The 25,964-nt window shown below is 38.6% G+C and overlaps 1 protein-coding gene across 1 annotated transcript in view; it reads right to left on the bottom strand.

Moving 5' to 3' along the window:
* LOC146003122 (cilia- and flagella-associated protein 58-like) overlaps positions 1–25,964 on the bottom strand; it is a 65,985-nt gene that overhangs the window by 1,077 nt on the left and 38,944 nt on the right. Inside the window, exons 13-16 of the mRNA XM_083141299.1 lie at positions 22,924–23,096; positions 17,772–17,934; positions 9,792–10,016; positions 7,061–7,171 (exon numbers count right to left, since the gene is read on the bottom strand). Coding sequence (XP_082997425.1) covers positions 7,061–7,171; positions 9,792–10,016; positions 17,772–17,934; positions 22,924–23,096 — 672 coding nt within the window. The remainder of the gene's footprint in view (positions 1–7,060; positions 7,172–9,791; positions 10,017–17,771; positions 17,935–22,923; positions 23,097–25,964) is intronic.

Raw genomic sequence — 25,964 nt, 5'->3', positions numbered from 1 at the left:
TTGTATTACTCCTCAACCACTACTTTTTAACGATATATTCTACTTTTACATGTTAGACTGCTGCATCTAGGGTTTTTGCTCAATTGTCTAATAGTTCGCATGGATGACACTAGATGGCATACGGAATTGACAGTTTCTTCGCTCGAGCGAATAATGCTCGAACAAGCAAAACGATCGGTATGCAATTGAAGCCCATCAGTTCCTGTATAATCGTCATTTGTCTGTAGTAGTGGACCCTCAAATATGCATCGTGAAGTTAAAGACTCAGTGCAATTGAAACTTTAGTGAACATAGTCATCATCTCCATGTTAAAATGTATGAGGGGCAGTCAAATGAAAACCGAACACCCACCATAAAACACATTCCTTGCAAAAGTTGGCAACACTGTTGTTACGTATCGATACTGCCTTCTGTAAGATAGGAGAAATGCATAGTGAAAACGCACAGGTCCACACAGTTGCTTCGTCATTGCTCAGGAGGTGAGCGTAGTGAAAAGTGTGTTCGTCCAGCATTGGAAATGGAGGCAAGCAAAGAAGAGCAGAGAGGTGTGTGATAAACAGGCGGGAATAAATTTTGCCTAATTTATCTAATTAATTAAATAAATATACTTTCGTTTCTTGGTGGCTGAGGGTGCTGGAACACGCAGAATTCATCGTCGCATGTCTGCAGTGTATGGCGAACACTGCATGTCCCTGACAAATGTGCACAAGTGGCAGAAGAGATTCCGCGAAGGACGCACATCACTGCAAGACAATCCACACCCGGGACAGGCCCATCGAGCCATTACGCCTGATGTGATTGGGAGGATCGATGGTCTGATCCGGGAAGACCGACGAATCACAGAGGAAGAAATTCGTGTTCAGGTTGGCATTAGTCATGGCTCTGTGCATGCCATTATCAAAGATCACCTGCAGTTCCGAAAAATTTGCACGCAGTGGGTTCCGCATCAACTGACAGAGGGACAGCAGATTGACAGAATGACTGCATGTCTGAGTCATTTGCAGCGGTACCACGAGGAAGAGTATGCGTTTCTGTCACGTATCATCACAGGGGACGAAACGTTGTGCCACCATTTTGAGCCCGAGAGCAAACAGCAAAGCCAACAATGGAAACACGTCGATTCTCCCCCGCCAAAGAAATCCAAGGCTGTCCATACGAGTTCCGGTAAGGTCATGCTGAGCTTCTTCTTCGACTGCAAGGGCCCTCTGCTTGTCGACTTCCTAGAGCGTGGAGCCACAATCAACGCGCAGCACTATGCAGACATGTTGCAGAAACTGCGACGCGCCATAAAGTCAAAACGCCCTGGAATGCTGTCGGACGGAATCATACTTTTGCATGATAATGCCCGTCCCCATACTGCCAATCTGGTGAGGGATAAGCTTCAGACATTTGGCTGGGAAACGCTTGAACATCCTCCGTATAGCCCCGATATTTCCCCTTGTGACTGAAGAAAGACATTCGTGGACGTCGGTTTCATTCGGACAACAGTGGGTGAGGTTGTGGATCCGTCAGCGACCTACCTCTTTCTACAAGACTGGAATTGATGGTCTAGTCTCCCAGTGGGAGAAATGTCTTAACACTTGCGGCAAATACTTTTGAATAAAACAAACTCCATTGTCACTTTGTAGTGGGTGTTCTGTTTTCATTTGACTGCCCCTCATAGTTTAGTCTATCTTACCCAATATATGAAAGTGAATAGATGATTATGGGCTGAAACTACGAGGGTGGGTTTTTACACATATATTTCTACGATTGTTGTTACCTTGAAATGATATTTGATTCTATACCTCGAGAGTATTGGGAGAATTCACACCGAAGAGACATGCAACATGCGACATGCTAAAAGAGACACATGTAGCTTGCAAGCGAACACTTAGTAATCAATTGAACCTTTCAAACCGAATGAGACAACAAGCTGCACCTGTCGCATGTAGCTCGGACTGTGCCATTTTCCCAATACCATGCACCTCAGTTGGTTGTTCGCGTATGCGCAGTGAATGCGTCACCCCAATGAGCTATTTTCAGAGAGCCCAACTGGAGGCCTTAGAACATGTTTGAACCTCTAATTTGTTGATTTAATAAAGTATTGATATGTACAATGTTTTAAGATTTAAACACAATGCTCTTTTCGAATTATCAAGTTTTTTGATGCAGTTATCGGCTGTAATTTGCCTTCAACATCGTGTAAAGAGGCTCTTAGGCATTTAGGGCATGACGGCTTTTATTTTAAAAAGCCAGCACAAGGAGACACTTTAGTCCAAAATAGATCAGTCAACGTGGTAAAATACTCTAGTGCATTGTTTCTAAACCGCTGGGCTCTCGTATCAACTATATGGAGTTGCGAAAGGTTCTGATGAAATTGGTTGACAAATAACACAATCCCATTATCATATTTGAGTTGTTTTTATATTTGTCAACAATCCTACACGTAATACCAACTACATATTATTATTCTTTTTGATTATGCCAGAATTTATTTATCAATATTTAATTTCTTGGGTAAATGTTAATTCATGCATAAAATCTTAAATACTGGAAAGGTATTTATGAGGAAAATTCTTGGGCTAAGGGCATTGACTTAAGAAAAAAAAATAGCCGGACATGGTTTCACGAACTTTGAGAACCATTTCTCTAGTGTTTAGGTCTTCGCTTTATCCAGTCTGGAAAGTCTAGCGTATACAGTTTGATGTCAGTACATATTACTTCTCAGTTTCTCATGCACAACATGCCTCGCCCAAGTTTCAATAACTTGCACAAATTTTACAACGCGATTTACATGTAACAATGTCTCTTGTTACATTTTTTTTCGAGTGACAAACTGATAATGCAATTATATTAGTATCATCATGCGAACGGAGCAAAGAAACAAGTGTCGCTTACCGCATGTTATGTGCACCTTGTCTCTTCGGTGTGAAACTCTCGTGTCGCGTGTCTCTTTGGTGTGAATTCTCCCTTACGCTTGAGCGTGGGAGACTCAAAGTATTTTTGAGTGAAAGTGGTCCCATGCAGTACTCTAATACATGTAATAATGAAAACCAATATGATCACAATGTGTGACAATTGTGGGTCCAATGGGAAATGCCCAATTTTCAAAATCACCTGAATATTACTTTTCTAAAGTTTTGATGTTTTTGAAAAGTGGAGGACAAATATTACATGTCCTCAAAGAGTGGTTAGAAGTCATGCTTCCCTGCAAATTTGGTCCATCCAGCATTGATAGGGCTGATGCTAGGAGCAAATCCATTTTTTTTCCTGTAAGGTGGCAACCCTTCTTTTCTTATATATTGTTTTTATTCCCCTCTCAAGAAGTATCAACCTATTTTCAATGCAAACTCAGCATGGTTGTAGAAATGTACCACTGCTATACACTAAATTTTTTTAATTTTCTTTCGTCTATTGTGATTGCCACAGGGGCATGTTGTAAAATTTCTATTTTCTTCTTCCTTTAATTTTCATTATTGGGACGTACAATGTGTAAATTTCACCTCCACTAAAAGCCCTGTCATTATGAAAAAAGAATTATATTTCATCTGTCTATGACAATTAGTTCTCGAGCTGCGATTTTGTTGTTACTTCGCGGCAAGTTTGAAAAGCACATGGCTGGAAAGTGCTCGTCCAATAGAGGTTAACACGCAGGATGAGGCTTTTGTTTGTTAAAGGTTAATAAACCTGTATAAACCTCCAAATTCCCCCCCCCCCCCATAATTAGGCACAAGTGTTCATTCTCAAATTAGCATCCTGAAGAAAGTATGAGTTGCCAACCGTCCATTAATTTTTTATCATGACACTTTCTTTTGTCGTAATATACTTATTACTAATATACTTATTACTGCTAAGCCAATACCAATACCACTGCTAATTCTCGGATTCCCACAAATGCTGATACTTGAAAACTGTAACAATTCAAAGTAGTTCAGAATATTTACCTATGTATATAAAAAATACATTTCTTCCTACTCTGCGAAAGAGTTGACTTGATTTCTTGCTGGTGTTTCAATCCAGTTTTCAATTATGACACTAGATACATAGTACTGAAATTAAATTATTCCATATTTGTATTTTATTTGTGTTGATTTTCAGCCACATTTGGCTAATTGCAACCATGAAGATTAATTGTGATTAGATGAAATTGATAAGGGAGCCTATGGTGGCAAAATTGTGAATTTATCACTTAATCCAGCTCCAGCTAATGCTTCCAATGTAGAGAAGAAAAATAACAATTGGTAGCATTTGCTATATACAGTGCATTTTTTTTTGGCTCGAGCCGAGATAGAGCATGACTGCAGACAGTGAGGCATGGTGCTTTCAATCCATAATGTCCCGCTTATTTTTACGCACATATCTTTAGCATGCAATTACATTTATATTGCATAACAAGTACTAACCTGTGTTATAAGAGTTGTTCAAAGTGGTGGCCAACTGCACTCCCACATTCTCTGCAACTTTTGATGCAATTTTTATTGGCATGTTTGTTCTGTTGGCTGTAATTCTTGTGCTATAGTGGCTCTGTAAGGTTTCAGTTTCAACAGTTTAATAGTAGTATGGGTTAATGTTTTTGAAATGCCTACTTCCTGTGAAACACAATGTAGGAATTTGTTTGGAGAGCGTTCTAATGATGCCCCAATATCATGGAGCCTTTCTTCCATTAGAATCCTTCATTTCCGCTCAGTAATTCTAGCATTTAAATATCCAGTTTTTCTTAATCTCAGAGCAAGTTGCCTGTTTCTTTACCTGAAGCTGCAACATCATGGATTTTCTGTGAAAATTGCCTTCAAATGTCTCGAAATGATTCGGTTTTCACATGAGTGTCATACATAAAAATTCTTTGTTCTAACGTGGACTTTTTGGCTGGCATTTCAATGATCTCACAATCTTATTAAATGCACAAACACACACTCCAATTGCACAGGAAAAAGTAATCTAACACTCAAAGTAACATATGTGACTTATGAGACTTATCACACTGGACAAACGCACTGAAATTAAACAGAGAAATTACATTGCACACTAAAACAAACAGAACTGTACTGATAAGACAGCAACAATTAAGCCTGCAATGTTAGCTTCAGATAATGTGTCACTTTCTGTGCTCTCCTGGTGCCTAAACAATCAACTTTTGCATGTCAAGGCGATGGCATTTTCTTTCAGAGTGATCAAGAATAACACAGTAGCTGCACTGACAACTTGCATCTAGTGTAGTGGCAAGAAAACTACTTGCAAACAAAACAAATATGTCAATAAAAATTTCATCAAAAGATGTCTGGAATGTGTGAATGCAGTTGGCCACCACTTTGAAAAACTCTTTGTGATGCAGGTTAGTACTCATTATGCAATAGGAATCCACTCATTGACAAAAAAAAGTTAAGCATGCAGAAGGAAAGGTCCAATTTGAACGTCATTTTGTACACGTGTGTACCTTTGATATGTATGTAAATTATTAGTTGCAATGATTTGTAACATCTAGAACGGCCACCAGAGTGCATGAGTTGTGCCATCACGTGATAGTGTTATCAGGCCTGATAGCGTTCATAAGGCGTGTATGGAGCATCAGATAATCAGTCAACATGAGAGAAGGTGATCAACACAGAGAATGCCTGTAGATGCATCAGACAGCATCACCAACATTTGACGGAGTTCCAAAGGGGCCGTATTGGGAGTCTCCATGAGGCGATTGGTCGAATTGTGCAATTGCCAGGCATCTCAGGCATTCAGATGTCACAGTGGCCAGATGTTGGCACCAACGGATACGTGAGGGCACCTACAGACGTAGTGAAGGTTCTGGTCGACCAAGACTGGCCACACCAAGGGAGTATCACAGTATTGTGCGCCAAGCATTTTGCAACCTCATCACATCTACGCCTGCTATCCGGACACACGTACAGGAGACTCTACAACACCCTGTGTCATCTTACACCATTGGTCGAAGACTGGCAGCAGCCGGACTACGAGTTCACCATCCCATGCAGAGGCTGCCATTAACACCAGAACACAAACGGCTGCGTTTGAAGTGTTGCCATAACCGGGAGACATGGACTGCTGACGACAGTGACGAGAGGCGTTGCATCATGTTCAGTGATTAATCTCAGTTCTGCATTACCACGGATGACCACCGTGAGCGAGTATGGTGGCACCAAGGGGAGAGGATACATCCTGCCAATGTTGTCTCCACACACCGGCATTACCCCTGCCACCATGGTGTGGGGGAGCCATAGGGTATGACTTCAGATCACCTTTGGTAGTGGTTCTGGGGATTCTAATGACACAGCACTACATCACGGACATCCTGCATCCTCATGTGTTACCCCTCTCGAGACAGCATCCTGGTACAGTCTTTCAGCATGACAATGCTCGTCCGCAAACGGTACATGTGTCTATGGACTGCCTGCATCCTGTTGAGGTACTCCCATGGCCAGCAATATCCCCTGATCTGTCCCGGATAGAACATGTAAGGGATCAGCTCGGATGTCAACTCCGAACCAGTGCCAATTTGCAGGATATCGAGGGCCAGTTACAGCCGCTGCGGGTAGATTTGCCTTGGGAGAGAATACAAAGGCTCTACAATTCCATTCCAAATCGAATTGGCAGCTTCGGCGCATGTATCAAGACCCAAGGGGTCAGTCAGTCAGTTGGGCAGCATGCACACACTGTTGTCCATTTGATCTGATTTTGTAATCATTGCAATATAGTCACATAACGTGTCAACAGGTGCAGTTTCATTTCATTTCCACCACTCCTTCTAGATGCTTCATTTCTTTTGCAATGAGTGTATAATTGCCTGCATGCTAAAGATATGTGCGTAAAAATAGCGGGACATTTTGGATCGAAAATGCGGCATCTGCATCATGCCTTACCATCTGCAGGCACATAACTCGACCCCAAGCCAAACTAAACGCACTGTAGTTTTCTATAATGATGACAATATAATGAGTTGGGGTAGTAGTAGTAACGAAATGTTTTAAATTAAGAAAATATCTTCAGAATATGTTGGTGGCAAACATTCAAACCACGTAACCTTACCATGTGTATACCCAATCAGGAGAGTATGTAAATTATAATTTACCTGAGTGAAGTATTTTTTCTTTACTTCCATCAGTTCTTGCTGTAGACGATTCATGTCAAATTTGTACTCTGAGATTTGTGTCTCATACATGTTGAGTTCTGACACAAGGCCCTGAAAGTAAAGAAATGCACATGAAACACACACTGATGATGCAGATCAGGTCTGGCGTAGATGAGCAGTCGGTACAAGACACTCTCCCCTCTTTGGCAGAAGAGACTCCTGTTTTACAGAGTTTGCACATAGTGGTCAGGCGGTCGTCTTGGTTTCTGGGATCGGCTGATTGACGTTTGTCGCATTTGGAGGCTCTACTTGATCTTCAGCAGCAGGTACTATGAGATAGTCCACTTCTCTAACTAGGACCGGGTTGTTGCCACGTGAGAGACTTTGATTTTGGATAATGATGTCTTTCCCAAACTTTATTGTGATATCTCTTGATCTTCGAAAGGTGAACAACAACCACGTCATTATCGACAATTACTTTTGCCATCTTCTGGCCCATCAATTTTACAATTTCGCCAATAGTACTTAGAACCATGGCTGAACTACTCCTTGCAATGTTCCACTAGTACTTTTCCCCCCGGCATAAATGGAACAGGATCAATAGGCTGATTTTTGGAATTATCTATTTCTTAGAAGTGGAAATATCCATTCTTGGCCGAAACTTAAGTAAGCATTCTGCCGAACGATTCAAAAAGTTATTTTCGAGCATGTTCTTCACCACCCCAACATTCTTTTCAGCTAGACCATTTGATTGGGGGTGTACGGAGCTGAGTGAAGAAGCTTAATATTCCTCTTTGAGCAGTGAGTGTTGAACTCTGAAGATGCAAATGGTTGACCATTGTTGGTAACATAGGTTTTCGGATATCCAAAGCACGAAGAAAATTCATCTAAATGACCGACTATGGTGTCAAACTGCATATTCTTCACTCTCCACACAGATATCCAATGAGAATAAGCGTCAACCAGCAACAGGAAATTCATATCTGAGAAATGGAAGAAATCAAGATGGACACACTCAAAAGGCTGTGATGCAATAGGCCAGGTTTCGAATCCGGTACCAGGTAAGTTCGGCCTGTTATTGTAACGCAAACATGTGTCACACAAAGACGTGAGCCTTTCAATGTATTCATTCATCATGTTCCAGAAGAACGATGAACGAGCTATTATCTTTATTTTGCATGTTCCCTGGTGGAATTTGTGCAACAGAGAAAGGACACTCTGGATACAAGATTCAGGTATGACCAGTCTTTCGCCCACGAAAATACATCCCTTCTGTATGTGGACATCATATCGCCTGTCGAATATTTTTCTGAGAGGATGCCCTTTTGTTCTCCCGATGAATTGTGGCCATCTACCTTGAACATATTCGAAGACTTTGGAAAGCTCAGGATCACGTCGTGATTCTAGCGCAATGCACGTCAACACCGAAGATTCAATCAGGTTAAAGACAACCGGCTCAGCTGTCAACTGACATGCGAAATCATCATGATTATCATGGACTGGATCATCTGCAAGACAAATTCTAGAAAGCTTATCAGCCAACTCCACATGAGGTGTGTATACAGTTTTGAAGTCATATTCTTCCAATACTAACTTCCATCTGTTGATTCTCTGGATGGCTAGAGCCGGCAGGTTACTTGACAGAGTTGACTGTGTGAGAAAGTGGCAAAATGTGAGAGACTGCTTAAAATATTGCCCTGTTTCATACTTCGCAAAAATGCAATCGGTTTTGTGTGTCATACTCACGTAATTGTGCATCAATGTTTCCTTCCCTCGAATCATCTTTATGGAGAACCACTTCCTTGATGGCGAGAGACTGATTGCTGCAACAGAGTCATGGTTGAAAGACCAAAATCATGACCTCTACAAAAAATGGTATCTGTCATCTCCTCTATTGATAGGGAATATGCACAAATGTGCTAATAACCGTGTAGAAAATGAGTAAAACCTGTTCCAAGAATCAAGAGGCATGCTGGACATATTCTACCCCCTGCCTCAATACATCAATGCCACAGATAGCACCTCTGCATGCAAGTCAGTGTGATTTTTGAACCACCCTCGTATGCTGTGTTTATATTTAAAATTCATTAGTTAGCCCTTACAATGCCATCATGTTGGTTTAAAAACAGAATTTTAGGCCCCAGCTCGGTAGACTCATTTACACCCTGAGGAATTTTAACATGTATGAAGAAGGTTTCAATAGTTGATAATAAATATTCAGAAGGGTCAGGTGTAATAATTCTCTTTATGTTAGTGACAATGGCTCTACATTAGCATTCAATGTTAATTGGACACTACTCATTGTCTAATTATATCCAGCTAATGCACTAGACCAGGGGTTACCAAACATTTTTGTTTCACGGCACCCTTAGTATTCAAGATTTTTTCCCGGCACCCAAGTCAGAATGTAGGCCTATCTAACACTTGCAACGCTCAGTTAGTGTGGTTAGGTTTCCTTGCCTAACACATATTTCAAATTCAAAAACATTTTATTTGAAAAAGTACTAAATAAGCACATATTTGGAACAGTCAGATCATTCACTGAATATATTGGAGCATTTTGCAGCATCCCTGTAAGCCAGTCACGGCACCCTAGAGCGTTGCAGCTCACACTTTGGGAACCACTGCACAAGACAATGGATAATGTCCAATTAACATTCCATGCTAAGGCCAGGTGTAACCCAATGAAAATTCATCTCTCACAAAGTCATCATGTAACAGTTTTATTTACCTTCATTTGCTGACTCCTCTCCTGCAGAGATTTCTGTGCATGCTGCAACTTTAGCGCCATCTCAGGACCAGGCTGCCTGGCCATAACTTGCCGCAGCTCAAGGTAAAGTTTCTCGGCTTCCTGCAGTTGATGCTCCCTTTCAACGGCAACCGACGATTGCTGCAACAGGCGCTTCTGCAAGAGCTGTATCTTCTGGATCAACTCATATGTGTCAGGATCAGTGCCCTGTAAAATAAAAGACAACATAACTTACAACACATGCCATCCTTTCACTAAGTAATAAAGACTAATATTGGCATTTACTTACTTTATTCTCAAGCTTTCCCCACATCATGTGGCTTCCTCAGGAGAAAGGACAAGTATATTGATAGGTTCGGAGTGAAGGACATGGTAATGTAGATTAATATAAGTTGCACAAGATAAAAACCAGACGGTGAACAATTAACATATTTAATATAAACTGGACGTTATGTCCGAAACATTCAAATACATTGAACCATGAAATAGCAAACATTACACAGAATATATCTGCTTATGATTTATCTTCTTCTGGCCGTGAAGACCAAGCATTGTAGCCATACGCTTAATACCTGGACCGTATCATATATTAAAGATTAAGACATTGGCAGGTAAGTTTAAAGGTTAAAAATATAAAAAGAAGATAAAAAGACAAAGCAGTGCCCTGTCACTCCTTCCTACTCCAACTCTGGCTGGCAACTGACTCAGTCAGCCAATGTCTTAATCTTTACTATACTTGTCCTATCTCCTGAGGAAGTCACATTATGTGGTGAAAACTTTATAACAAAGTAAATACATGCCAAAGCTGTCTTTATTACTTAGTAAAAGACAACAGTTTTAAAGAAAATCCAGAAAATAATGAATAACCCTAGCACTTTATTTTAGCTAATTAAAATTTTGTGGAAAGCTGGAAAACAAGGGGGAGAATGGTATCTCGGACACATCTTCCTCCATAACTTATCACAGTCAGGGGCAATCTTTCATTCTTTCCACAGCATTATATACAACATACCTATTCTTTTCTCCCAAGAATGTGCTGAGACTCGCAAAATAATAAGGTATGTTGGAGGTTAGTTCCTAACTCATTTTCAAATAAATACACGTAAATGGGTTACTTTTTCCATGAGACTTACTTTTGAAGGGTCTATTAATTTTGATAGTCCCTGCCACCATCCACTTGGGAGCTTGTTGCTTCACTGCTATGTGTGCACAAACATAACAGATGAACTGACTACACCAGCACTCCTATCGGCATGCAGGGAAACGGCTGGAACTGGAAACCAGCCCAGCAGTGAAGCAACAAATTCCCAAATGGATGGTGGCAGAGGCTACCAAAATTAATAGAATCTTTAAAAATAAGTCTTGTGGAAAGTTAGTAACTCATTTACGTGTATTTATTATACAACTGCATCTTTTATTCCTCAAACATAAAATAACATGTCAAAAAAGCATAATTAAATGTAATTTTGAAACCAAGTACGGATCACATCCTTGACAATTATGGATTTGTAAAGCATTACTGACTAGCTGTTTGAGCTGGCCTATGCTTACATATGCTTACATATGCTAAGGGTACAACAGTTATGATATATAAGCAATAGATGGTAAATACTTCTCATAAAAAAACAAATACTTGTGTGCATTGCTTTAAGCTGATTAGGTTTCAAACAGCCAACAAAACTGAAAAAACAAATCGTAGCTACTTAATCAAATGAGGTTTAAGCTGACTACACAGTTTTTTTTTTTGCACCAAATGAAGAAAGTTACCTGAAAGTTTGATACATTGCCAGTAGAAATCATGGAGTTATGAGTGATTTTATGTACAAAAGTAAAGTTTGTACATAATGCAGAAAAATGTAAGAGAAAATGGGACATACTGATTGATATTCCTTCATACATTAAGGTTCAAATGCATGCCAAAGGAAGTCATTATGACTGACTGAATGAAGATTATTTTGCGTTGCTTTTCTGCCACTTTTGGCTAATTGAGACAATGGGGATGAAGAAACAAACACATATCGACAGCACAATACAATTCCTAACTAACTAACTAACTCTCTAGCCTTCTTAAACCTGAAGGTTCATGGCTCCAGCAACACAGGCCTTTCATCTGTCCCTATCTTGAGCAAGAGCTATATATACTCTTTTCCATCCCTACAGATTTCCTTTAGGTCCATCTCAATGTTGTCCCTCCATCTTCGTCTTGGCCTTCCTACAGGTCTCTTACCATCAGGTTTCCCAACAAGAATCCTGTAAACTCCTCTTTCCTCTCCCATTCGTGCCACATGGACTGCCCACCTAAGTCTTCTTCATTTAATTATTCTAATAATATCTGGACATAAATACAAATTATGTAGTTCTAAATAATGTAACCTTCTCCACTCACCTGTCTCCTCATCCCTTTTAGGTCCAAATACTTTCCTAAGGATCTTATTTTCAAATACTCTCAATTTATGTTCCTCTTTCAATGTAAGGGTACAAGTTTCACACCCATATAATACTACAGGCAAAATTACTGTTTTGTATATTTTAACTTTTAGTTTCTTAGATATTAAACGAGAAGACAAAAGTTTATGAAGAGAGAAGTAACATGCATTTCCTGAATTAAGCCTACTTTTTATTTCTTCTTTAAAATAATTTTCACTTGTTAAAATTACTCCTAAGTATTTGAATTTGGAAACTGGTTCAAATGAGTTGTTATCAATAATTAGATTTTGATTATTACCTAACACTTGGTTTCCGCCTGTAAGCATATATTTAGTTTTCTCTTTGTTAACTTCCAAACCTATCTTTTTAGCAGTTTTAAAAAAATATTTTAGCATTATTCTTAATTGTATTTATATCATCCGCTAATAAGTCTACATCATCTGCATATGCTAACAACTGAGTCACACCATTTAATTTTAGTCCTTCGTTAGTTTGTGGCCACGGTGGATCAGTCGGTAACGCGTCTCACTATCATGCTAAAGGTCCCGGTTTCGATCCCCGGCCAGTTCAAATCCGAGAACTTTTCTAACTTTGGAAACGGCCCCGGCACCCACCCAGCGTCGAATGACATGGGTACCTGGGGGAAACCCTGGGGGGTAAAGGTGGTCAGGGGCATGATGCTGATCACATCACCCCACTCACGACCGGATCAAGAAAGTGTGGGGCATTACCCCCACACCCCCTTTATGCCTTCATGGCGTAGTGCTAAGCACAGGGGAGCACTTTACCTTTTTTTTTTTACCTTCGTTAGTTTCTTTTACCTTCTGAACAGCATATTCTAAGGCAAAATTAAAGAGCAATGGAGATAATGCATCTCCTTGTTTTAACCCATCATGAATTGTAAATTTGTCAGACACATTAATACCCACACGAATTTTACTTTCTGTTTCACTGGTGCATACTTTTATCATACTAACAAGCTTCTTAGGTATTCCAAACTCGACTAATATATTATATAATTTATCTCTTTTGATCGAATCATATGCTTTTTTTGAAATCAATGAATAGCTGATGGATGTTTTGATTATATTCCCACTTTTTTTCAAGTGTCTGTCTGATGTGAAAAATTTGATCTGTAGTTGATCTGTTACGTTTAAATCCACATTGATAATCACCTATAATTTCATTAGCATATGGGGTGAGTCTTGTTAAAAGAATGTTAGATAATATTTTATATGTTGTTGAGAGTAGAGAAATTCCACGGTAATTATTGCAGTTCATTTTATCACCTTTTTTAAACACAGGAACAATTATGGATTCTTTCCACTGTTGAGGGATTTCTTCTTTATTCCATAGTAAACAAATTAATTTATGAATTTGACATATTAATGAATTTCCACCATATTTAATTAACTCAGCTGGTATTAAATCAATGCCAGGTGCTTTGTTATTTTTTAGCCTTTTAATAGCATCTTTAACTTCAGTCAAGTTAGGTTCTGGAACTGAAGGTTCTGCTGTGTGGACTTCATTTACTTCTGATTTATCTCCTACATGAACATTTATAAGGTCATTAAAGTAGTTCTTCCATCTATTTAGAATATTGCTTGGGTCAGCTAGAAAATCACAGTCTTTATCTTTTATCAAGTTTACTTTAGGTTGCCACCCCTTTCTAAATTAATTTACACCTTTATATAAATCTCTGATATTTTTGTTTTTGCTGTTTGTTTCAATTTCGTTAATTTTGCTTTTCAAGTAATCTCTTTTTTTACTTCTAAACGAGCGGTTAACTTCTCGCTTTATTCTATTATAATTGCTTAGATTTGTATCACCAGAGTTATTTAACCACCTAAGTCTAGCCTGATTTCTTATTTCTATTAGATTATGACATTCATTTTTCTTGGTTTATGGTATCCTATACTTTCTTTAGCTGCTGTGTCTATTGCATTACATATGTGCTCCCAATTCTTATTTACATCTGTTTCATTTATATTTTCATCATCATTTAAATCCTGCAAAACATCAAATCTATTTGACATTTTAATTTGGTAATCTTTCTTAATTCATTCATCAGCAAATTTTCCTAAATTAAATTTTATAACTTTTAGATTTTGTTGCTTATAATTTATCACTGCAAGTCTTTCTCTTAATTTAGCAATTACTAAATAATGGTCACTGGCACAGTCAGCACCTCTATGTGCACGAACGTCAATTATACTAGTATGCCTTCTCTTATCAATGAGAATACGATCTATCCATGGCCGTAGGCAGGAAAAAATTTCGGGGGGGGGTTCATCCATAATTGTTCCCATGGGCGTCGCCAGAAATTTGAATAATAGAAATAATAACAATAATTGTACAATAATAATTAAAATTTCATAATAATAAAACAATTTTATTCCATAATAATAATAATTATTATTATATTATTGTTATATCCGTGAGGGGGCTTACTCAATCCAGCAAAAAAGTAAAGTAAAGTGTTCCCCTGTGCATAGCACCATGCCATGAAGGCATATAGGGGGTGTGGGGGTAACGCCCCACACTTTCTTGATCCGGTCGTGAGTAGGGGTGATGTGATCAGCATCACGCCCCTGACCGCCTTTACCCCCCAGGGTTTCCCCCAGGTACCCATGCTATTCGACGCTGGGTAGGCGCCGGGGCCGCTTCCACCGTTAGAAAAGTTCCCGGATTTGAACCGGCCGGGGATCGAACCCGGGACCTTGAGCATGGTAGTCAGACGCGTTACCGACTGAGCCACCGCGGCCACACTCAATCCAGCAGATGAGTGAATATCCAGCACAAGTTTCTTTTTTTTTTAACGTTTCATACAGTGTGTACTGAAATGCACAATTATTATACTTCGTCATTAAACTTTAGATACCTTCAAGAGAAAAGCTTTAAAAGTTAGATGGAAATTTTAGTCATAAAGCTTTTGTTGTTTGACTTTAAAATTAAATTTTTGGAATTTTGAAAAATGTAGAATCAGTTATTCTTTTTTAAAAACAGCCTGGTGCATGGATTGTAACCTCAATCGCGAACGTAATGCGCTACAAAACTGGAGGTACTAGGTTTGAACTCCTATCAAGGGGGATTTTCGATTTTATCGGACAGGAAATTTAAAAGCTGGAAAGGGAATTTTGGGACAATCATAAGGGAATCTTCAGTCTATATTCCTTCTGACGCAGGAGCAACACTGGAAAGATGACAACAGAAGTGATAATGGTGGGGTCGCGGGTGGGCTACGATTCTGAGAATAAATCCTGTTTCACTCAAGTTTCAGAATTCTAAATGTATGAAAATTCTAGCTCGATCGTTTCAACATTGTCTCCATGTATTTTTGTGATGATTCGAAAAAAATATTGAAAATTTGTTACAGATTTTGGTTTCTGAACTTCCATTAATCCAACATGTCAGAAGTTTCGGGGGGGGGTTTGAACCCTAGAAACCCCCCCTCTAAATACGGCCATGGATTTATCTGATTATGAGTTTTACCATCTGGAGAAGACCAGGTATATTTATGGATATCTTTATGTTTAAAAGTGGTACTTTTCACAATTAAATTCTTTGAGGTTGCAAAAGTAATCAATCTTATACCATTATCATTACTTAATTCATGAAGACTTTCTTTACCAATCGTGGGTTTAAATGTATCTTCTTTGCCAATCTGTGCATTACAGTCACCTAACAGAATTTTCATATCATACTGAGAAAATTTATCAAAGACCTGTTCTAACTGCATAAAAATCATCTTTAGTATTATCATCTTTATCTTCCGTTGGTGCATGTATGTTTATGAAAATAATTTTACACCACCTACCCTGTAAAACTGCATATGATATCCTATCATTAATAAATTCTACTGTTTTAAGAGCTGAGATAATTCTATTATTTATGAAAAAGCCTGTTCCAAAATTATGATTTTCAGTACCATGATAGAAAAAAGTATAATTTTTAGTTTTACAATTCCCTTCTCCTGGCCACCTAACTTCCTGGACAGCTACTACATCTAATTTATACTTAACAATCTCATTAACTGTACACTGAAATGCCCCAGGCCGGTAAAGGCTCAGAACATTCCAGGTGCCTAATTTAATATCCTTATTCCTAACGTAGATCTTATCCTTAGTCCAGGGACATCCCAAAGTAGTGCCCGCCAGGAGATCCGAATGGGGGACTATTTTACCTCCAGAATATTTTACCTTGGGAACATCCATGGCCTCATATTTGCTGTTTCTTGACATGTCTTTTTACAGTGCAGAGTTGTCAGCTCTACGCCTAATCCCCAATATGAATGGAGGACCGCACCTGTTGTTGGTCAGCGGATCCCTCGGATCTAGCTGGGAAGATCACATTGTAGTCCACCAACCATACTCCACTTCCGCCGATTGTGGGACGGTCGTAGAGCCATGACAGGACACCTCTGTACAATTCCTAGAGAGTAATATCCTGGGTTGCAGATCCAGGTGCCAGAGCCTCGTTAGTCTGCAAAAATCAGTCCAGGGTGTACCACGTGGAAGAGAGGTTTGCATTTGGGTGCCTCCAAAAAGGATCACCCCTTACACCCTAGGAAGGAAGACATTATGATCCTGTACATTCTTTGTCTTGTTATATTTTTTTAGAACTGCATAATTTGTATTAATGTTCAAATATTAGAATAATTAAATCAAGAAGACTTAGGTGGGCAGGCCATGTGGCACGAATGGGAGAGGAAAGAAGAGTTTACAGGATTCTTGTTGGGAAATCTGATGGTAAGAGACCTGTAGGAAGGCCAAGACGAAGATGGTAGCATAACGTTGAGATGGACCTAAAGGTGGAAAAGATTGGATTGATCTTCCCAGGATAGGGACAGATTGAAGGTTTGTGTTACTGCAGCCATAAACCTTCGGATTTAAGAAGGCTATTGTGTTAGTTAGGATTTTATATTTTTTGCATTTGACATTTTGCTGCAATGTAAGTCCTTTCATCTTAATCCCCTGAAAAATGTAATATTGGGATTCCACTATATTATAGTGATTAGATACTATAATAATAATAATTGGAATGGTACACAAGGATTTTACATGAATTGATGACAGTGCATTACTTGATGACAAGGGTCATAGCAAATACGGTTTGTGAGAAAGGAGATTTTTCTATGCAGGGAGAAAAGATTCCAAGTGTCAAATTTCTTAACTGACTACATTAGAGCCCAGATAACTTGACCAAAGAGAAAACAATAGAACATAAACTACAGTAGGTGGAAAATGGGATATACAGCATTGTTATGAATATTGTACTTCTGTTGCCCAGTATGGTAGTGACAATGATCTTAGGAAAAAATAGTTAATCAATACTGAATTTACACTTTAAAGAAGTTGTTAAGTGTATTCTGCTTCAGAACATTGCATTGTTTCAATTCAAAACCCACTTATCAGAAGAAGACTAATCTTTTTTTGCCTCAGATTGTACGGAACATTGAATTACTATCCTACTATCTATTATCCTATTTCGGATCCTATATCTAGGTGAAAGTATAATTAGAAATGTGTTACATGCCTCAAGCTTTCTCCAACGATGAACATTCAGTGGGTTTTGGAGTTCTTCCTCTAGAGCTCTGCATTTAACTCTTTCTTGCGTGAGATCTTTCTGCAGATGGTAAATCTCCTGCCTCAGGTTGGCCATGTTTGTCACACTTTTCGCTAAGAGTGCTTTTTCTTGCCTAGAAAGAACAAATTATAATTTATTCCAAATTTAAGAATTATGTACAGAGCTATCACAATCAAATTCAGTTGTTCTTTCTACAGGGTATCCGAGACTTTCCCATAACCCTAGATTATATTACATAGTACATATTACTCCTACATATATATGATATTTATTACAACATGTATCTATTTATGATGGTTGCAGCAAACGTGGTTTAAAATTACTTACGTGAAATTTAGAAAATTTTGCACTTCCGCATTGCACAATTTAATGGTTAAATCCTATTAATTTCGAAGATCCACTGTCTTCATTCACAAAAGGGTACGGCGTTTGAAGCGGAGATGGTACCGCTTAATAATAATAGGATTTTACCATTAAATTGTGCAATGCGGAAGTGCGAAATTTTCTAAATTTCACGTAAGTAATGTATCTATTTATTTACATTATAACACACAGTGGAATCCTTTTAATTTGAACTTCGATAATTCGAATTACTCAGTAATTCGAACAGAAGTTTATTCCACTTGGAATCATCTTTAATGGTGTTATGGTTTCGTTAATTCGAATTTTGGATAATTTGAAGTTTTTTAGTGTCTCCTTGGAGTTCGAATTAAAAAGAGTCCATTGTACTTGTAAACTTTACATTACAGTACATTGTTTGCCATATGTGCTGTCATTCATGCACCTACACATGTTACTAGCTGTTCTTCAGCGCAGCAACTACACTGCTCCACACCAAGGGATTATGAGAGAAAGTAGAGTATTAGAGAATATTGTAAATATTGAGAATAACATTACAATAAAATATATGTTCTGCACATCATCATCCCAAGTTTATTCAAGCTTTGTCACACTATACTAGTGTGCGCAGAGAGAGGTTGATGAGCCCCATTCGAAATTGAGAAAAACAACATTTTGCGTCCATATGTTCGCAATTTTTGTGGAGCATTTGGGCCAGAGTTCCTGTTTATGACAATACATGCTACCCGCACCGCACATTTATTGTCATGGAAACAGAAGACATCACCCGTATTGAGTGGCCTGAATGCTCACCGGACATCAATCCTATCGAGCATGTTTGGGATGCTCTTGATCGGGGCTTATGAACACCAATAAGGTACAGATGCAACTTGCAACGAAAATGACCAGCAAAATTGCAAAACAGTACACAGGGTGAACCCTGTTTTTGTGTTTGTTTCCTTCTGCTCCCTTGGTGTTCCTTAAGTTTTGTGGAGCAGTGTATTTTATGATTCTCTAGATTATACTTGAAAGGCTACTTCTTCAGATATAGCAAGTGGATTTCTACCTGATTATTTGTAGATAAGTAATATACTACATATTTAGCTTACAGTTGTTCCAAGTCGATCTGTTAATGGCAATTGTGAGTCTGTATTGCAAGATTACATATATTTAGGAGAAAATTAAGTTTTTGAAAGTTTGTAGTGTAAAAAAACAAAATGTTTCAAACAGAAAAACTTTATCAAGAAAAGTTGCTTATGTTACATTTTTTCAAGACTGAAGACCATCGTTTACTATAAAGCATTACAGTAATTTTATAATTTGTTTGACTGACCAACTGATTGATTGCCTGACCTCAATAAATGAATCTATGTTTCAAAACAAATTTGTAAATGATTTTTCAGGATTACCACGCAACTGACAAAGTAATTAACATAACATAACTTTGGCACCTTTCAGGTTGAATGATCTTGAATGGTGCATGCCCTGAAGGTGTTTAATTGCATTTAATTTATCTTCTTTTCACAAGACAAGATGCAAAAATTGACCTGAATAACACTTCCTCCATGCTGGATTCCACGGAACTGGGTAGGTAAAATAGTGTCGAAAACTGCATTATGGGTCCATGTCAAATCATCCAGAATTTTGTGAAAATGTCACCCACCATCTCCGATTTTGATGAAATTCGGTATAATTATAGAACTTTTGACGCTGATTACAAAAATTACAACGTTTTTGAGATTTGTCAAGGGGTTCAGAAATTACGCGTTTTTAAAAATCTCCGTGTGGCTCCACTTTGAATGACACGCATTAGGTTATAAATTATAGTATCTTCTCTCAGGTTTGCCGTAGAAACTTCAAGTTTGATTTCTTTTGCTCAGGATAGTGTAAGCTTTTATTTAAATAAGGTTTCAGATCAGTGTATCAATAATCATGTATTTTATGTATAGTTTCATGTATTTTTTTAGAAAAATAAATGACTAACTTCAAGAGCAAGTTTCGTGCAATGCCCCCCACTTCAATTTCCTCCAAATTTTATATACAGGTAGCTCAGAGTGGGCACTGATGCTTGATGGAAAAATTGGGATGGGCGGTTCAGAGACAGGGTGATAAAAAAATCATTTGCATTAAAAGTTAATCTTATTAAAAATGCTTATGTATTTAGCACAAAGTCTGAAGTACAATATGTTTTGAGGTATAATATTCAAATTTCTGTTCACTATGTGTGAACGTAAGCATAGGCGTAACCTTGCGGGGGGGGGGGGGGGAAGGGAATCATTTGCCCTATCCAAAATTTATAGATTAATTAAAACCTACAAGTTAAATATATTTTGTGAACCTCCTGGCACTTGAGGAACAAACAAAAAAAGAGTAATTATTGTGATCTTTTAAATGTATTTAGCAAATAATCTTTGACACTATTTTTATGGGACAGAAAACTTTATGATTCTCTCAACCCAAAGATAGTTCTCAAGTTACGCCCATGAAGATAGTACCGAAAAATACTTACTCTATTGTATTCTATGCATTGCCAAAATTTCATGCACTATAAATTGTGCCGTTCACATTTCCTGTTCCCAACTGTAAAAAAATATATATCTGTACCTTCTGAGGATGCTACGTAAAAGGATTTTCTTGGAATTGCTGGCCTGGCAAGGAAGCTATGCTTTGTTGCATGCTAACTTCATCCACGCCTTACTTCAATTCATATCTACTTGTATGTGAAAACTTCAGTGTCTTAAGTGGACTGTCGAGCTAGGAAAAGTCATTGTCGAAGGAGTGGATCTTTGGATCTTGTTGAACTTGGAATGGAGGAGAAAGAAATAGGTGGAAGTGGAATCAATGACACCATATTCAAAATACCATGGTCAGCATACAAATGATTTCTTAATTAAAATCGTTCAAGCAAAGTTGACTCTGTGTTTCATCATTTATTTGCAGCAATTTGTAATTTTTACACAAATCAATGATCGTTAACTGTAAGTTTCTTTCACAGTAACTGTAAAGTAACTCACAGTTACTTTCAAAGTAACTGTAACTGAGCTACTTTTTAAATGAGTAACTGAAACTAGATTACTTGTAGAAAGTAACTTACAGAACACTATAAATAGCCTGTAGCCTAAGTTCAAAACAGTGCATACTTAATCTTCCTGGTTCTGTTGTATAGTACTTTGCAATCGCTGACAAATTGTACTGCGGGTTGTTGTCATTTCACCTTACGTGATTAATAAGAAAGTTATGCCTCTAATACTATTTCTATGGAATTGGTACTTCATTGCTGCACTTGTTACTTGATACTGTTGATGTCTATACAAGTCTTCTAAGTGTTACAACCACCCCATCACAAGTAGATTTTCTGTGGTATGTGGCAAGAAAAGCTCCATTTGGAAAAACTTCAATCAGCACAAATGTGTATTATTAATTCTTACTTCATACTACGTATCTCTATGAAGAGATGATGATTATAATTTTTTTTAAAAAAATAAAGACAGTTGAAACTAACTTAGATACAGTGGAACCTCGATTTTACGTTGTTCCGGGGACCAAGCTGAAAAAATCTTAAATGCGAGAAAATGTAAAACCGAGGAAAATTTCTTAGCAATTTGCTATGTTCGGACCACCAAGATTGAATGTAAAATGCAGGAAAATGTAAAATCGAGGAACTTCAAATCGGGGTTCCACTGCAATTATTATTTGTAGGTTTTAATTAATCTATAACTTTGGAGGGGGAAAATGATTCCCTTTGCCCCCGCAAGGTTACGCCTATGCTTACCTTCACACATAGTGAACAGAAATTTTGAATATTATACCTCAAAACATATTGTACTTCAGACTTTGTGCTAAATACATAAGCATTTTTAATAAGATTAACTTTTAATGCAAATGATTTTTTTTATCACCCTGTCTCTGAACTGCCCATCCCAATTTTTCCATCAAGCATCAGTGCCCACTCTGAGCTACCTGTATATAAAATTTGGGGGAAATTGAAGGGGGGGGGGACATTGCATGAAACTTGCTCTTGAAGTTAGTCATTTATTTTTCTAAAAAAATACATGAAACTATACATAAAATACATGATTATTGATACACTGATCTGAAACCTTATTTAAATAAAAGCTTATACTATCCTGAGCAAAAGAAAACAAACTTGAAGTTTTTACGGCAAACCTGAGAGAAGATACCATAATTTATAACCTAATGCGTGTATAATTTCTGAACCCCTTGGCCAAACATAAAAAGTTGTCATTTTTGTAATTAGCATCTAAAGTTCTAATAGTATACCGAATTTAATCAAAATCGGAGATGATGGGTGACATGGCCTGGATGATTTGACGTGGAATGACCCTTATGTGGGTACACCAGAATTGCCTGAACAGTTTTGAATTGTGCAGACAGGACATTATTGAAAATGTAGTGTGTGGACTGGCCATAACGTGGACAAGCGAGGTCCTCTTGTCCTGCTGTGTCATCATGGAACATGACTATCGCAACAACTGTGAGTCTTTCTTCAGGTATTTGACACCCTCAAGAAGCAACAATCAATGCACGACAACAGCCTGCAGAAAAAAAAAAACCTAAGTAGGAATGGAATTGTGCCGTTACCGAGATTTCAATTGCAAATAGTTCCTTTTAATTTTGATACCTATGAACATTTAGGATAAGAATAACAGGAAGATCACTCAAATGTGAGATTTAATGTGCAAGAAATTCAAACTAAAAGCAAATTTTTAAAGAAAAAACTGTCCAAAAACAGAATATCAACCTTAGCCTCTTGATTTCTGTCCGGAGCAACCTAATGTCATTAAGCCTCTGATCATATTGTGCTTCCCCTTTGCAAAGTGTGCTCTGAAGAATCTTTATCTTTTCATAGAGCAGGGCCAGCTCGTCATTACGTCTCACCAACTGAGTTCCCAAAATGTCTCGTTCGTTCATTACCTGGAAACAAATGTGTTGATACAGTGATTTTCTTCCTTCTTGAGTATAATAAACTCTTACATTATATTGTTACTTTGTTTAATTGAATAATGCAAGGGTCGTTCAAGGTTGACCGGGATTTTCGTACGTAAAAAATCCATGAATAGCCGGATCATGATGAAACGTGCAGGTGACGTAATGTATTCCTTCGCGAGTAACTAGCGCCCGGCATGACGTATTTCACGCATGCGCAGCAGTTGCAGCGAACATGGCGGCAAGCAGTGTGTCTGTGGCTGTGGAGCAGCGGTGTGTAATCAAATTTCTCGTGAAGGAGAAAGTGAAACCAGCTGAGATTTTCAGACGATTGCAAGCACAGTATGGTGAACAAACGATGTCGCGGACAAGAGTGTACGAATGGTGTGAGCAGTTTCGCGAAGGACGGGAGCTGGTGACAAATGAAGCGCATGGACACATTCGCCCGACTGCAGTCACACCAGTGAATATCGCACGTGTTGAGCAAATGATTCTTGAGAACCGGCGAGTAACAGTGCGGGATATTGCTGCCGAGGTGAATATCAGTGTCGGGAGTGTTGAGACAATCATTCATGACCACTTACGCTTCCGCAAAATCTGTGCAAGGTGGGTTCCCCGCCAGCTGACATTCGATCAGAAATGGACACGCAGGACGGTCTGTGAACAGCTTCTGAATCGGTTTCGAGCAGAAGGTGATGAATTGTTGCAATCCATCATCACGTGTGATGAAACATGGTTGCACAATTCAACCCCAGAGACCAAAAGACGCAGCATGGAGTGGCGGCATAAAGGTTCCCCGCCCCCCAAAGAAAAGCAAGATGAAACATGGTTGCACAATTCAACCCCAGAGACCAAAAGACGCAGCATGGAGTGGCGGCATAAAGGTTCCCCGCCCCCCAAAGAAAAGCAAAACGCAGCCGTCCGCTGGAAAGATCATGGCAAGTGTCTTCTGGGACATGAAGGGCGATATCCATGTGGATTTTCTGGACAAAGGGAGCACGATTAATGCCCAGTATTACTCCACACTGTTGAGTGGTGCTGTACGAAAGTCCATTCGCAAGAAAAGACCTGGGATGTTGTCTGGAAATGTCATTCTTCTCCATGACAATGCCCGCCCTCACACGGCCAATGTGACAACAACAACTCTGGCCGACATGCGCTGGGAAGTTCTGCCCCATCCCCCCTACAGTCCGGATTTAGCCCCCAGTGATTATCATTTGTTTGCACCCCTTAAAGACCATCTGGGAGGGAAGAAATTCACGACAGACGAAGCACTGCGGAGCGATGTCCTCCAGTGGCTACGACAACAACCAAGTTCTTTCTACGCCAAAGGAATTCGGGAGCTGCCAGAACGATGGCAACGGTGCCTCGGCGCGTACGGAGAATACTTTGAAAAACTGACATAGTTTGGTGTTTCTTCTGCTACCTATTTCCTCTGCAGAAATAACAGTCCCGGTCAACCTTGAACGACCCTTGTACATAGCACTAGATACATTTATAGAAAGGTTTCTGATATTTTGTAAATATCCTGCCATGTCTAAAACAACTTGCATGGAAATACGAGGGGCGACTGAAAAGTTTTGAGCCTGAACACAAAGCAGGGGCAGGAGGAAATGGGGGGGGGGGAGGGTTGAAACTAATCTTTCATATGAATATATATAGGGTGATCATAAAGTCTTTGCAACCTTACAAAGAAACTGTTACAGTTACAGCTGCATGGCTTGTGACAATAGAAAGAGAAACTCAAAGTTTTTTTCCCATTGTTCTCGGCATAGGCTGAGTTGGCACAGGAGGCGCTGCAATTGCTGCAACTGAAAATGGCATCAGTGCAGGAGAAATCTCAAAGTGTTTTATGGTATCATGAGACCAAGTCACCAACTGCTGTACAGTGAAATTTTAGGAGGGAATATGGACGACTACCACCTGATTAGAAAACCACAGTTGTGTTGCTACCTTGTGCATTATATATTAAACAACACTCGTACATCAAGTTTCCCAGTGGTCCAGGTTTTGAAACTGGCCTGAGCATGGGTGGTGTCTCTTCATAAATTCCATCATATTACCACTCATGTTCATCTTCGTGATTAACCAAAAGTGGCAGAAGTGAAAGTAAAATAAATCAAATCAACAACAACAAGTTTCAGCCCCCCCTCCCCCCCCACTTCATAGTCAGGTTTGAAACTTTCAATCATCCCTCGTACATCTTATATTCTTGGAAACTGAGAAACAATAAAAGAACAGGAAATGAATGTAACACTAGTGTTGCCAGGTCATGTGTTTCAGAATGTTTGATATTTAAGATACATTTTTTTTCCGGCATGGTGGGTGCTCCAAAATAACAAAGATTTCCAAAGTCAATTTTATTCACATTTCTTTAGAAATCAGTATATGGATTCAAAGTTTAGTCCATTTCAATTTAATTTTCAAATTCGATTAATTTCTCACTTTCAACAATTGCTGCATGTTGAGATTCTAAAATATGTGTTGCCAAATTAAAATAATTTTCCTCATTTCTTAATGCACCTGAAGATGTAAATGTAATGTTAGTGGAAAATCTTATGTATTTCTAGTGCACGATGAAATAAAGAAAAAAAGTTCTTTGCAGAACAGGATATTATAGTGTACATGGTCAGAACTGAGATGCATATTTTATGGGTACTGATATAGAAAATTCACTAACAGCGAACTAATCAAATATTTAGTATATAATTCAAAAGCTTTATCGTCAGCTCAGCGGCAACAAGTGGTTGACTTTTGATATCACAACCAAAGTTTCCAGGTTTGAACCCTGGCTTGACCATGGATGTTTTTAGTAAGTGTCTCTTCATGAATTTCATCTAATCAGAACTCATCATC

This window comes from Lepisma saccharinum, chromosome 19, assembly GCF_977018435.1.
Source record: "Lepisma saccharinum chromosome 19, izLepSacc3.1, whole genome shotgun sequence".
NCBI classification, from domain to species: Eukaryota; Metazoa; Arthropoda; class Insecta; order Zygentoma; family Lepismatidae; genus Lepisma; species Lepisma saccharinum.
Note: the sequence above shows the minus strand (reverse complement) of the source record. Positions and strands in the feature narration are given on the sequence as shown.